The 14,078-nt window shown below is 44.6% G+C and overlaps 1 protein-coding gene across 1 annotated transcript; it reads right to left on the bottom strand.

Moving 5' to 3' along the window:
* Positions 1 to 1,489: 1,489 nt before the first annotated feature.
* ramp1 (receptor activity modifying protein 1) lies at positions 1,490 to 13,840 on the bottom strand. Its single transcript, XM_085920582.1, has 3 exons — positions 13,665 to 13,840; positions 7,251 to 7,386; positions 1,490 to 2,822 (listed from the first exon to the last, which is right to left on the bottom strand). The coding sequence occupies exons 1-3, from the start codon at positions 13,720 to 13,722 to the stop codon at positions 2,567 to 2,569; spliced, it is 450 nt and encodes a 149-aa protein (XP_085776708.1). The 5' UTR covers positions 13,723 to 13,840; the 3' UTR covers positions 1,490 to 2,566.
* Positions 13,841 to 14,078: the final 238 nt, after the last annotated feature.

Raw genomic sequence — 14,078 nt, 5'->3', positions numbered from 1 at the left:
GGCATTTTGCGAAATTAGCACAACTCAAGCGATTGTCAACCGACACGCAGCGGCAAGGCACAAAAGTCGTGTTTTCAGACTAACGCGTCGCTTGGCATGATGATGGACGATGCAATTAGCGAGGTGTAAACGGAACAACGCCCCCTGCTGCATCTTGGTGATGAAGCGCTGCCTCCACCAAGGAAAATGCGGCCTTCGTGGGAGCCCGCGTTCGTCCCAACTCCATCTACTCCGACTCCACTTCTTCAGATGTTTGCCCCTTTGTTTTTTCAGTTGCACGAGAAAAGACACATGACTCGACACCTTGCGGGTAGACAATGACCCCCCCCTCCCTATGAATGACCCCGGATTGGTTGCGTAATCCGGCCTGGAGACGCATTTGTTGTTTCAGGTTCCAAACTTTGATGTGACAACTTGCTGAGTCAGCGGTGGCTCAGCCAACTTGTCATTATGGATTTGAAAAAGCATCTTCAGTCAATTGTTCTTAAAGAAGGCTTCATCAATACATTTCTGATATATCTGCAGCAATGGCAACATCCATAATCTGGGGAACATATCATTGACACCCATTATGGTTGCATTTTTCCAAAATGGCCTTATAGTAGTTTTGTCATGGTGTTCAGACCTCATCTAGCACAAGTTACATTGGGGAAATCGCAAACAAGACGGAAATCCGCGAGGGATGCCTGGGAATGGGAGAACACCGACGCACACACACACACACACACACACACACACACACACACACACACACACACACACACACATTTCAAACATCTGTGAATGACATTATGACGTCCAACGGGATTAAGGGCTAGGAAAGCCATGTCTGCTGTCACGTCTTGGGCCTTGCACTATTTATTACATATTGCCAACTATATATTTGATGAATTTGTCTTTAGAGACCACCACCGCAATGAATTGAAATTAAAACAAAGAACTCAACATGATGGAAGTAGTGATAGTCGCCTTTATTATTACTAGGTACTCCCACCGCAATGAATTGAAATTAAAACAAAGAACTCAACATGATGGAAGTGGTGATAGTCGCCTTTGATATTAATAGGTACTCGCGAAGACTGCCGATACCAACCGCGGATACTTCAACACGTCCCGCCCCCAAGTAGCATGGTGCTATCTTTGTCCGCGATCCCTTAGCAATGACGTCATTGGTCAGCACAGGCGCTCTTTTGGCAAATGTGGTGAAATCGTTCCAAAGCAAACGGTGACCCACCACCATGGATGACCTCAGAAAAGAATCATCCAATAAAATTGGACATGCGGGGTGACGGAATTGTTACAAAACAAACGCGGCTTTGTGCACGTGTGCGATGGATGACATTTGGCTTCTCCTGCCTGCCAAACAAAGCAGGAAAAAAAAAATCGAGCGCGAGTGCCCACGCTCGCATCCGTACAGAAAATGCTTCTCTTACAAGGTCAAGCCGTCACAGCGTACGTGACGCAGCGGCAGGAAGCTTCCAAAAATGGACACTTTGCATTCTTTTTATTGCTTTTTGGCTAAATCATTCAAGAGGGAACTGCAGATATATACGATTTGACCAGAAACCAAAAATGGTGGAGATGAATGGATGGATGGATGATGCCGAAGTAGCAGAGAGCACTCAATAAACACTTAAAAAAAAAAAAAAAAAGTCCTGACACACAACACGTCAATTTATTAAAGGCTTTCTTTCTGGTCTTCTGGTACACTGGAATCATTTGAAGACATCAACTTTTTTTTTTTTTTCCATCGCAAATGCCGCCTTCGCTTCTCCGAGAGGTTTTGGCACAAAATACAAAGTGGGAGTGTGTCATGAAGGAGTGAGTGTTTTTTTTCTTCAGAGAAGCAGGTTAGAGCTCAAGCTCCCTTAAGAGGAAAGAAAGCATTCCAAAATATCAATGAGCAAGGCGTTCACAGCGCACAACTCAGATCCCAAATCAATCCCAAGCTCAGGTCTGCCATCCAAAAGCTTATTTCGCTTGAGGTATCGGCAGCGCTTAGCAGAACTTGATCTTCCTTTGGAGCTTTCTTCTTCTTTGAATTCTTCAGACATTTCACAAATTCACGCGGGACAAGGAACGAGGACGACTCTCCAAGTAGTACAAACAGAACGGGAAAATGTTTTGCCATGAATTGACCAAAATATCTGGAGTCATTTTAAAACGGAGCTAGCTCGCTACAGTAGACCGACCGCATACGAGCATATCTGACTTCAAAGATATTGCACTACCAAGACTGACCTGTGAGAGGCACTATGGACACGGCATCCAGACTGCTGCAGTAGAAGAAGAGATAAAAGCTGCTAGCTTCTCTGGGAACGAGTTTGCGAGTTTCGAAAACTCTTCTCGTCGGAAACGAGAAACAGGCTTAGCATTTTTGCGAGTAATTTAGGATGAGATCATCACAATTTGGTGGTGGGAGATTCTTGGTTTAAAGTCTGGGAAAGTCCAGTGCTGCTTCAAACCGTCACCGGTCTGCTGTACAAGGAGTTTGGAGGTCATATAAATAGCTGCGAGATTCATCCCAGAAATGTTTTGAATGTCCCTGGAGAAAAGCTCTGCTCCCCTACACGATGCCCTCGCTGCGCTTGCTCCTCCACACCACTAGGGCAGTCATGAGCAGGGTGACCAGAATGGGCATGGCGATGAAGGGGCCCAGGATGCGGTTGGGGGGGTCCCTGAGCAGCCTGCCCGACAGCGAGCAATTGTGGAAGTAGGTCTTGTGCACCTGGATGAAGAAGTCGTCCACCAACAGGTTGGGCCAGAAGCAGTCCATCTTCAGCGCCACCAGGAAGGTGCAGTTGGTCAGCTCGCCGTAGAGCCTGAAAGGACGAGCACGTGGCGTCAGACACCTTTCCTTTTAGGAACTTACGCTTCGAGTTCCTCCTTCAGTTTTTCCTCATTGGCTTTTTGTGATGTTCAAGCCGTGATTGTCCTATTCGGGTCAGTCTTAAGTTTTGAATGTCCTTGACCACACTAAACTAGATTTTGTTTTCTACCGTTTTGCTTGAAATCATGTATTTTTTTGATTGATGTTTGATTTGTTGATACTCCCGAATGACCCGTTGGTATTTCCTGCTTTCAAATGACATGACTACATTTACTAGAACATCCTCACGGGGCACTTTGGAACATTCAAAGCAAAGCATGCTTTTTATAAACACATTTGACGTTCCTTTAATCCCACATGAAACTTTTCAATGGGAACAAAACCAAAAGTGAAAATGTAGCCTCCCCCAAGACTATTACAATAAATAAAAAAATATTTTTATTTTCAATCTTTTCCATATTACACAATTAAAAAATCTTTTGAAGTATTTGGCCTCAATTCTTTTGCTGTTGTTCTGAAATGTAAGCAGAAGGAGCTCGAATGTTTTGTGGGACAGGCGGATGTTTTCAGACGTGCTGCAAATTGCTTTTGTGGACTTTGCCGACACGCTAATTGGCGACAATACACCGGACCAGCGGGGGGATCTGGAACCGCTCCTTCATTTTCTGGACGACCTGACGGGCATCATCAAATTGCGAGAAGATGACACATTTTTGCTTTCGATACCGAATGGCAAACAAATCCTCCCTGATCTCGTTAAGCAACGATAAAACTCGGGCTTGGATCTTTTGAGTTGAGGCTCGTGAGAAACGGGAGCCAGCGACAACAAAGGCCTTTGTTTTGGTTCAGATCAAAGCAAAGATTTTCAAGTCGGAATCCAGCTCCATCAATTCTCATAACTGCGTGAATAAGCTCCACGCCGCTTGATGCTATCAAGTGGTAAAAAGCGCCAGTAATCCATTTGCAATTGTACGCCTAATGAGACGCCTAATTGGAGCGCGTCGCAGAATCGAAACGACACTTGGCTTTCCACGCTACTGAGTGCACAATTGTGCCCGGCCAGGCTCAGACACAAAAGACTTCAAAATTATTACAGATAGCGGACAGGCATGCACCCATGGCTGAACAAAACAGCCTCACACAAAGGGGGGGAAAAAAAAACAAAAACCTTTCAGGGCAAGATCTGGAGCTATTTTTACACTCTGAGCCTGGAGTAAAAAAAAAAAAATGGAGAACAGAGCCGGGGGAATAAACAGCTGTAGTTTTGATTAATCGGAAAGTGGAAAAAATTTGCCTCCAGTTGATTCGAACTTTCAGAATCTCATCTGACACAATTTACATATCTTGAAACATTAATCGGGCAAAAAAGACAAATTGTCTTCAGTCGTAGCTATGCTTGGCGCACAGTTTGAGTGGAGCATAGTTCATAGAGCGTTTATTCATAAAAAGAGGATTATGGCAAGTGTTTGATCCCGAGCCCTTTGGGAAGCAACAAAGGACATTGTGGAGCTGGCTTCATCACACCATCGCGTTTGGAGCACACGTCAAAGAGACTCGACGGCAAGCCAGCAAAGAACAGAAATAAGGGAACATACTGACTGAGGTGGATTTCGGCACAAAATTCAATTAAGGTTGGGTTGCCCAATTCCAACTGAGAATGCCCACATTAATTTCTAAGAAATTTTAAAATGAAAAAAAAACACAGAATCTTAGGAGTCTTAGGAGTTCTTTGACTTGAGTACGATATCGACTCCTAGTGGCCAAGAAGGAGCAGCACGATGAAATGGCTTGCCCCATTAAATCACGTTGGACGCCGTTTACATTGTGTTTTGTGAAATTATCGAGTGTCTGCCCTTTCTAATGAAACCAATGAAAAATAAACAGATTTCATTTCAAGTTTCATATGCAAAAACAAAGTGGCACTGTGAGCCCACTGCTCTTTGAATTAGCAGGTTTGCAAGCACTGCTTTGTGGAGTGGAGGAAAAAATAAAAAGGATTTCTTTCCAAACGCACACACACAAAAAAAGGAAAACAATCTATGTCATGGAAGCAAATGTGAAAAGTTCCAAAACAAAGCTGAAAACAAATCAACAGTGGGCAAAAGTTCAACATCACCGACACGAGCAGCTCAAAGCGGGGAACTAAATACAAGTGAAAGAACGAGACAACGAGGCACACATGGGCTCCAAGGGAGCTGATTGGTCGATGAGGAACGACGCCCACGAGAACAGGTGCGTCACATGACATGGAGAAAAAAAATTATAAAACGGGGTTCATTCCGAATCTAATCAAAAACTTGACAAAACAAATCCCACAAATGATGAGAAGGTTTTGATTTCTCGAAGATAACATTTTTACTACAGGGAGGTTTTGTGGTCCCCATGCTGAAGATATTTGGAATAGTTTCAATATGGCCAACACTCAAATGATTGTACTGATAGAAAATATAAGTCAGTTCAGTTCTATCCCTGCATTTTTTTCATTGTGAGCAATTTGCAGGAAGCGATGACATGGTTAAATGTTACAAATAAAATTTATCAGACGAAACTGCAGCCAAATAAAAACGCGTCGTCGTCCTTTTCGCAATCCCGGCGAAAAAAACTTGCATGTCACTTGCTGGGCTCCACAACTCGCAGTACTTAGTTTGTGCTATTGACTTAGTTTGTCCTTATTTCAGCTCCCAAGGCATAATTGCTGCGCTCATTAAACACAGCGACTCGGGCAGTGATAGAACTTTTGCGAAGAAAATGAGAGTCAAACAAGTCATGGCCATCAGGAACAAGCAATTAATTCAAACCTTTTGCCGGCGGCGGCAATTAAATGAGCTGAATTTGAATTTACAGATAAGCCATCTTGCATCTCTCCAAATTCAATTTCACAATCCAAATAATGAACATCAAAACAAATATTTTTCTGTTTGCTCCAGACGATGGTCTGAATTCCGCGCTTCGTATCGGATCTAAGCAGCCCGTTGTGAAAACCACTTAACGATTCCGACGCACGTAAGCAAATTTCCGGTATCGTCGTGAGCCGACCTCCCGCAAGTCTCAAGCCTCGGCGTATCGAGTATCGAGACGATCCCGCCCCGTATTGATTCAGACAATGAAAGAGAGGCCACGCCAGCTCCCAGGTATGGAAAATGGCCAAATATGCTGGCACTGCAAGATAAACCATTTGAGTCTCTCACCTCTTATTAGATTGAACGCAAAGTCGACGCGGGTGTCGTGCCACCACCGACTGCAGCTGTGGAGCTGTGGAGCTGTGAAGGCAACGCGCCGCATGTTCTGAATAATGCATTCCAACATGCTCTCGAAGACCAATGCACGGGGAAAATGGAAGGTCTTATGAAAACAAGGATTCAATTCAACCATATAGGCACATTCGTTTGACAGGGTTTTCTTTAGAAACAAAAGAAAGATATGTCAAATAGTTGCCCAAGTTGAAGCCCCCAAAAAAGACAAACTTGGATAAGAGTCTTCTAACGTGCACATGTGAGATTTCCCTGGAGTTTGGCTCCACCGTCCCAATAAGTCTACTTGACCTTTTTCTGCAGATTTTTTACCATATTTGAAATTTGATAGCTTGATTATCTTTTGCATGTTTTAACTCACGGTTCTGCTTTTGTCACGAGGTTGCAAAACGAGAAGGTGACAATTGCACGTGGCTCCGATATCTTTTTACAAAGCACACAACGGCTGCCCCGCTAAACGACCTGGATGACGCACGAGATACTCGGGTTTCAAACCGACCTATAGCTAGACACACAAACTCGCAAGACTCCAATTGAGGTTCGAATTAGCCGTAAGAAATGAACACTTAATTAGAGTTTCTGGATTCAAATCAGAATCGATCATTTAGTATTAGCTTCGCTAGCTAGCCGGGATACGGCAAACGATGCTAGCAGTGAGCTCCTATTTTCACCCAAAAAAGAAAACGTCGGTGTATTTCATAAAACGTCCCAGCGCCTCTCAAGCGCGGCGCTCGGCGCTTCTTGAACCAAAACGTGAACTCCAGCAACCTTGACATTTGCAACGTGTCTTTGCACTACGGCTGAACCCGCATGAGTCAAATCGCAAAAGCTATCTTCACAGAAACGGAAAAAAAGACTGGAAGCCTAACTTGATCAGGTCATACCGGGAGGCGGGTGGAGTATCAATTATTTAAAGAGCCATTCCTTCCTGACGCTGACCTTTAAGCAGATTTGCTTGGAGCTCACTTGGACAAAAAAAAATGGCAAACCACTGAGGAAGAAATTGGCTATTTTTAGGTCCATCCTGGACTGTTCGATAGCTAAGCCATACCAGGTATGGCAATGGAGCCTAGGCTATTTTACGCTACGTAGCGTATGAACAGTAAGCCGCATGCAAATATGGATTCTTTTGTTTGTTTGCATGTCAAGGCGGCGTTTGCGGAACTCACTCGACGGTGTCCTCCCAGCTGCACCAGTGTCCCTGGTCCAGTTCTTGCATGTCCAGTCTGAATTTGGCCAAGCAGAACTCTTCGATGGCGTACTCGTAATGGGGTCCGCAGCCCAGTGCGCTCACACACTGAGTCACTGTTGAGAGAAAATGAAAGAAAGGATCTCATCTTGTCATCTTTCATTCTACCGAGGCAGCGAGCGGCACGTCGTGAATGTCAACCGGGACGTCGGTTCCCGTTTTGCCACAGCAAGCGTTTATTGATTGACACGGCCTCACCGTGATGAATAATAACACTTGATCATCACACACGGATCATCTGGGTTTTGGTGGCCGTGACGTTCCAATTGCGAGCAATTCCGAAACTCACGGCTCTTCTGCTGTGTTGGATAATCAGATCTGTTTTTTTCCAGGCTAAGATGAAATAAGCTGCTAGATGGACTGCAGCTATTTTCTCTCTGGCTGACGTCAATTTTACGGGATGATTCATGGAGAGGGAAATCTCAATTTCGGGCTTTTCATCTAACTTGCTGCTGTTACAATTCAAAATAGCAGCGCAACGCCCACTACTCTGACTTTTAAACCGTTTTTTTCTTGTCATAGACGGGAATGCAAATGTGTTTTCTCTAACCCCGCCCCCCCACGGCTCTGAACAGCTGACAACCAGGCCCGAAAAGCAACAACAAGCGAAAACAACCACATTCCTAAATGGGCTCTGATAAACTTTAATGGCAACCGGCGCGGCAAACTGCTTAATTGAGTGTTTGCGGCAAAATACTTGACTTTAAATGTACCTCGAGTGAGCGCTCAGTGAAAGGAAAGAAGAAAATAATTGCCGGTTCCGTTCCGCAGGCCATTCAAACGCAATCAGCTACATTCGAAGCTATTCAGGGGGAATATTATGATGATGTTTGATAAGATGAAATTAACTTTCCAGGCAGGTCACACAGCTCTCGCCGTAACGATCCCCCACGCGGCTCCGAGCAGCTGTTGGCTCTTCTCCGCGGCTTATTTATTCAGGTGGCTTTTGAAGAAAATGCAAACATAGCATAGAGGATCAGTAGAAATGGTTCATTAAGCATCCTCCTCCAAATATTAAACACGATCATTTAATGCCAATGGCAACGCGTTCTAAAATTAGCTTCGCCTTTGGAAGTGCGTCATTACCGCCCATAATTGTGCAGCGCTACCTTGAGATACAAGTTGAATTCCTTCCGTGACATGCTTGTGACTAAACACACTTGAATTGCAAATCGTCTCCATCGAAAAAAAACCCCAACAATTTTGATATCGGTGTCTATCGGCGGCGAGGAAAAACAAACGATTCTAAGCGTAGGCTAATAATTACGTGGCGGGTCAAATTCAAGCCAAGTCAGGTCAGAAGGTCGACTGCAGTCAAATGAGCCGAGTTTCTCGTTTTCGCGAGACGAGCCGCGCATACGTCCGACAAATTAGAGGCGAGCGAGGCTGAGAAGTGCTGTCTTTCTATTTCACTTGGAACTCTGCAGCTGTCAATCACGCGCACACACACACACACACACACATGCACACTGGCACATACCTCCGCCGATATCTAATAAGACAGCGGAGACCCAGGGGGCGGACTTCATAATAACTTCTCTGAACTGTTGACATCGTTGAGTGGAGAGCGAGCTCAAGGAGAGATTGGCTTCAAACAGAAATGTCCAACTGACCACTTTGTGCAGCTTAACATAGATCCAGATGAAAAGAAAAAAAAAATAGCCTTCAATGAATTGTATGTTCAAGTAAAGCTGCAAAAGCATCCCGTAATACAACGAATAGGAAATATTTTTATGCTTTAAATGATTCCTGTAGGCGGCATTCGTTTAGTTAGAATGAAGCAAATGTAAAATGTCTATTGTTAGCCTAATAGCATAGTTGCTACAGTCATTTTATTGCCATTATTTCAGACATCCGTTAGACTGTGTGCATTGCGTTATCGACTCAGTCCAAATGCTATTGGTCGTTAAGCTAACAGGCTGTTTAATGGGCAGCAGTTAAGCGGCTAATTAGCCGCACTATCTGGTCTGGCAAATGGCTGCGGGGCGGGCGGATTGTTTGTCAAGCAAGCGGCGGGTGTTGCCATCACGACGTTAGATAAGATGGAGACGCCGCTACAAAAAAGACTTTTCTCTTTGATTGAGGGCCTCGGTGTGGCGGGTGTTATCGCTATTAGCTTTGCTGTAATCGCTATTAGCTTTGTTGTAATCGCTATTAGCTTTGTTGTAATTGCTATTGGCTTTGTTTGAGTTCGCATGGTTGAAATCAGCGGATCGCAAACACAAAGACTGTAACGACCTTGTTTTGGGCTAACTTTTGTCAAAATTGAAATTTGTGAATGAAGTCTGGAACATGAAGTCGTCTATTTTTACACCGACAATCATTGGCTGTGACCGACCGAGGCCGAGAAAGCCATTTATGACCCAGTTGGGACGATAATATGCCGAGAGCGGGAGAAGAAAATAAAAAATAAAAATACAGCGGCTAGAAAAACACAGCAAATGTGATGATGCATGCATGAGTAAGTCAATGTTATTTGGGTTAAGACCATTTGACACAAACAAACAGCCTGTGACAGAAACGGCCTGCCTGAAACAAGTGCAGAGATGTCGATAAATGTCCTGTTGTTGTTTTTTTTTTTCTTCTATTTTGCGCGGAATTATATAATTCAAGTACGATAGCAACGGCTATAAATAACACCGAGTGAAGTGGCGCTTCAGAGGGCAACGTGGAGCTTTCAGGCTGCTGCCATAGATGGAACCGTAACAAATGTCTCACATTAAGCCCGGGTCGTAAAATCGCTCCCGTCAACGCACAACAGATTTGGATCAGATGTATGATGTTCTACAGATTTAGAACCACTTGAATTGGAGAATAAACGACGACTGGAGTTTGCGCTCTGATAACCATAAACAATCTCTCAATGAGCCTGAATTGTTTTAGAGTGCGGGAGAAAGCCGGCCTGGTCTTCAAAATGAATTTCAGCCATTCTGTAGTCCACTTTTCCATCTTTATGGTTTGAAATATTTCACATTTGACGGCCCACACTTGAACGACGCCGTTCGGCTAACCCCGACCTGCTCAGGCTAACAAAATTGCACGCCTATTGATAATTAGCAGGTATGTGCGTGATGCCATCCATCCATCACCGGACGGTCATTAAAGTGAGCGAGGCTATCGGCACTCTGAGGTAAAAGCAAGCAATTAGTGGCGGAGCAGGAGAGGACAATGTTGGAGAAACATCCCCCAAGGCTGGAGACCAGACAAAGCAACCATTTTCTTGATATTTTTAGCATTTGATCAAATGTGAGATCGACTTAACGACAAAAAAAAAAAACTTCCTGTCTTTTTAATGTAGAAGATGCATATTTTGGATTCTTGACCAGAGCAGCTTAAGGAGGGAAAAAAAAAACCATCCAAGAATCTGTATGTGTTTACCCCGTGGATAAAGAGAAACATATGTACCGGAATTTTCCATTGCTTTGATCAAATTCATCTTTGTGCTCCAGTGTAATGATTAACAACAGGAGGAAAACCATGAGCCCACATCCATCAGGAACCTTCATTGTTGCATTGTCCCAACTGTCACAATGTTCCAACTTGCATGAATTTTTCAAAACCTTGTCCATGTTCTCGCTACTCGGCACGGTTAACTTTTGTCTCGACCGTTAAAGCTGCTGACCGCTGCTCTTTTCAAAGGGATCGTTTCTTTTCTGAGAACGGCAAGGATGCACTCAAGCACGAGGGAAGGGGGGGGGGGGGCATGTATTATAAAATGCTTTACAAGGACGGACAAGAGTGTGTCAATCGATGGGTTGGGGAATTTTACAATGTCAGCGTTGAATGAGCACCGAGTGCGGCTTGACATTGAATCGGTGAGGATGAGTACATCTTGGATAGATTGAAATTCCTGCGCTGGTTATCTCAGCCCCGACCGTGGCCAAGGATTTCCAAAGTGTGCCGGACTTCCTGCGGTTGTTTTTGTTCTCGGCGCCGCTCGAAATAATATCATTGCTACGTTAGCATTTTAATAGGAGGCATATTGCGGAAAATGTCCTTTTAATTGCTTGGATCCAGAGTTGCCGACCCGTCAGGTGTAAAATAAATAACAGAGTCAATCTTTTTGCGAGCGGCCTAGCTGTGTGCCAATTGGAACGTCACCAATTACAATGCCGCTAAAATGTCTCAATGAAAGAGAATGTAAGACATTACACACACACACACACACACACACACACACACACACACACACACACACACACACACACACACACACACACACACACACACACACACACACACACACACACTGCTCTTGTTTATTTGCACTACAGGGACGTCGGCGCCTCGTGCAAGATGACCGATAAATTTAATCCGCAAATGTTTTCACTAAATACTGAGGCCGCGGTAATCCCATTAGAGAATGCCACAAAGCTAGTTGCCGGGGGAAAGGCCAAGTCAGATCTCGGGCTGGTTCACGCGGGAATCGGGATTTGGTTTTCACATTTTCTAAAAAGAAGGAAGAAGATCCAAACCAAGAGGTGCGTGGGACCAAAACCACACGGCACACAAAGGAGAGCGAGCGAGCGAGCGAGCGAGCGAGACAGCGGCATTATGATTTGGTGATTAAGCCCAGTAATAACAGTGTCATATTTTCCATTCCGGGAGGTGTAATTGAATTACAAATGCTGTTGGAGACACAGCAGAAGAAAAGGAAGGGAACCCAATCAATGGCGCCTCTATCTTCAGACGCCCGCTACATCCAAGAGGGGATGCCATCTGTGCCAAGGAAATTAAGAAGCCATTCAAGCGTGCTTTCCGTCCTTTGTATATTTATTCTTCCGTTCCTCCCACCCGCGGCCAATTGAGTGTCAAATTTCCCTCACGTGTTGAGATTGGAGTTGTAATCTGTTTACACTGCAGGTCCCGCACTTTTGACATTGTTGACTGGCAAGGTAGAGAGAAACATTTCTAGTGTCACCATTTGGGATGTGCAAATACTTGATTGCAATCAGCATGTTTGAGCGGCTTTTTTTCTTTTTTGTCCTTCGAGGATCGTTCTTTTTTTTTTTTTTCTAAATCGGTTTGTTTGCTTGCTTCCTCTCCTCCTCCCTCGTTTTCTATCTATAAATACCAACATATTACTAGTCTGGTTAGATAAATGCCTGTAGGAGGCGTTTTTTTGTTTTGTTTTTTTCCTGCGGCCTTGAATTTAGCGCACTTTGACGTATTCTTTCAGTGAAGCAGAAATGCTTCAAAGAAATACGTAACCCGATGAACTCGTCTGACTGAACCACAGCAACAAACATCCTGGACCCTTGACGGGAACAGTTTGGAAATAAATCTCACCAGAGCGAGATTTGAAACCAGTCTTTGTCCAAGTAACAAGAGGAATTATTTCACATTTCACACTTTGAAGAACAGAGTGGATCATTTCCATCAATCACACTCAAAGATCTCCAGGTCGAGCCTCCCTGATTTAAAGACGATGTTCCTTTATGGCGATTTGCTGTTTTAGCACAATGTCGGAGACAGATAATAAATACTACGCCTGGTCCCTGACTGAGCACCCCGGGAAGGGCCAAAATATTAGGAACACCACCCTGGCATTCTTGTTCCAGAATGGCTCCTGCAGAGTTTATTTACTGTGACCAATGGAGACGCGTTACTGGCGGGAATGTCAACCCAAACACAAGAGCGAATTCCGTTCCTATAGATCCGAGTCGGAACGGGTCATAGGCGAGCAAGTGGACGTTTTTTTTTTTTTCTCCCCGCAACGGTTTGCATCATGGCATGGCTTCTTAAGCCAAATGCTCAAGGCTAGTGGAAACGAGGAGATTTAATGAAGGTGCTCGAGAGGTTCATTCATCAAAGGCGGTAATGTATAACCAAGCAACTTGACCTTGGTGAGCAAACACAAAGAAGTTCAGATGAGTAAACACTTAAAAAAATAAAAATAATTCTCAGCATGTCTGTGATGCATTTCCTTTTTTTGTTAAATTTTTTTTTGTATCCAAACGGATTCTGGGTTGAAACCAGTTGCATCCATTCCAGTCTTGACACTTTGACATACAAGTTCAGTAAAGCGCTCAAATGTTTCTGCATAAATGGAAGAAGAGATCAAGACAGCTCATAAAATACTCACAGCCAAAAAGAGTTATTAATATGGAAGGGGAAGTTGTTGGAATTGCACAGCTCTCCTAATATGAAAATGTATTGCAGATGTCGGAACATTTGCTTGACAGAAAGAGCCAACAAAATGCTGCAAAGGTGGAAAAATAATTGCGCCCGTAAAATATGTGTGGAAAAAGCGCAAATGACTTGATGCAGTCACGACACACAAGCGGGCGGAACACAGTCAAGTGACACTGTTGTGTGCTATTTGTTGACTTACCCACAATGAACCACAGGAGCGTGTGTTTGGAGTGGGCTGCCCTGGTCACGGCTCCCATCCTGGCTGCCCCCTCCCCTTGAAAAAAAAAAAAAAAAAAGCTCCCCGGACGGAAAGTTATTTAGAAGCACCGGTGTCCACCTGGACGCTCCTGAAGACGCATGGCGTGCCGCTGCCGCCGCGCGATCCACCACAGTCACTGAGAGTGAGAGGGGGGGGGGGGGTGAGGTGAGTGGCTGTGCGTGTTGGGTGGGGGTTGTTCGCTACCTTCCACCTCGGAGACGCTCCATGCGGTGCGCGCTGCTGGAACGCGCCATGGAACGAAGCAGCCCGAGTGGCGACGACGCTTGCGCGAATGAAGGTGTCCTTTTTTTTTTTTAGGGAGGCAGCTCGAGGCGCAATGAGGGGTGGTCGGGC

The sequence above is a fragment of the Syngnathus leptorhynchus genome, chromosome 9 (assembly GCF_054491065.1).
Source record: "Syngnathus leptorhynchus isolate UIUO chromosome 9, UIUO_Slep, whole genome shotgun sequence".
Classification (NCBI taxonomy): domain Eukaryota; kingdom Metazoa; phylum Chordata; class Actinopteri; order Syngnathiformes; family Syngnathidae; genus Syngnathus; species Syngnathus leptorhynchus.
This window is presented reverse-complemented; position numbering and strand designations above follow the sequence as displayed.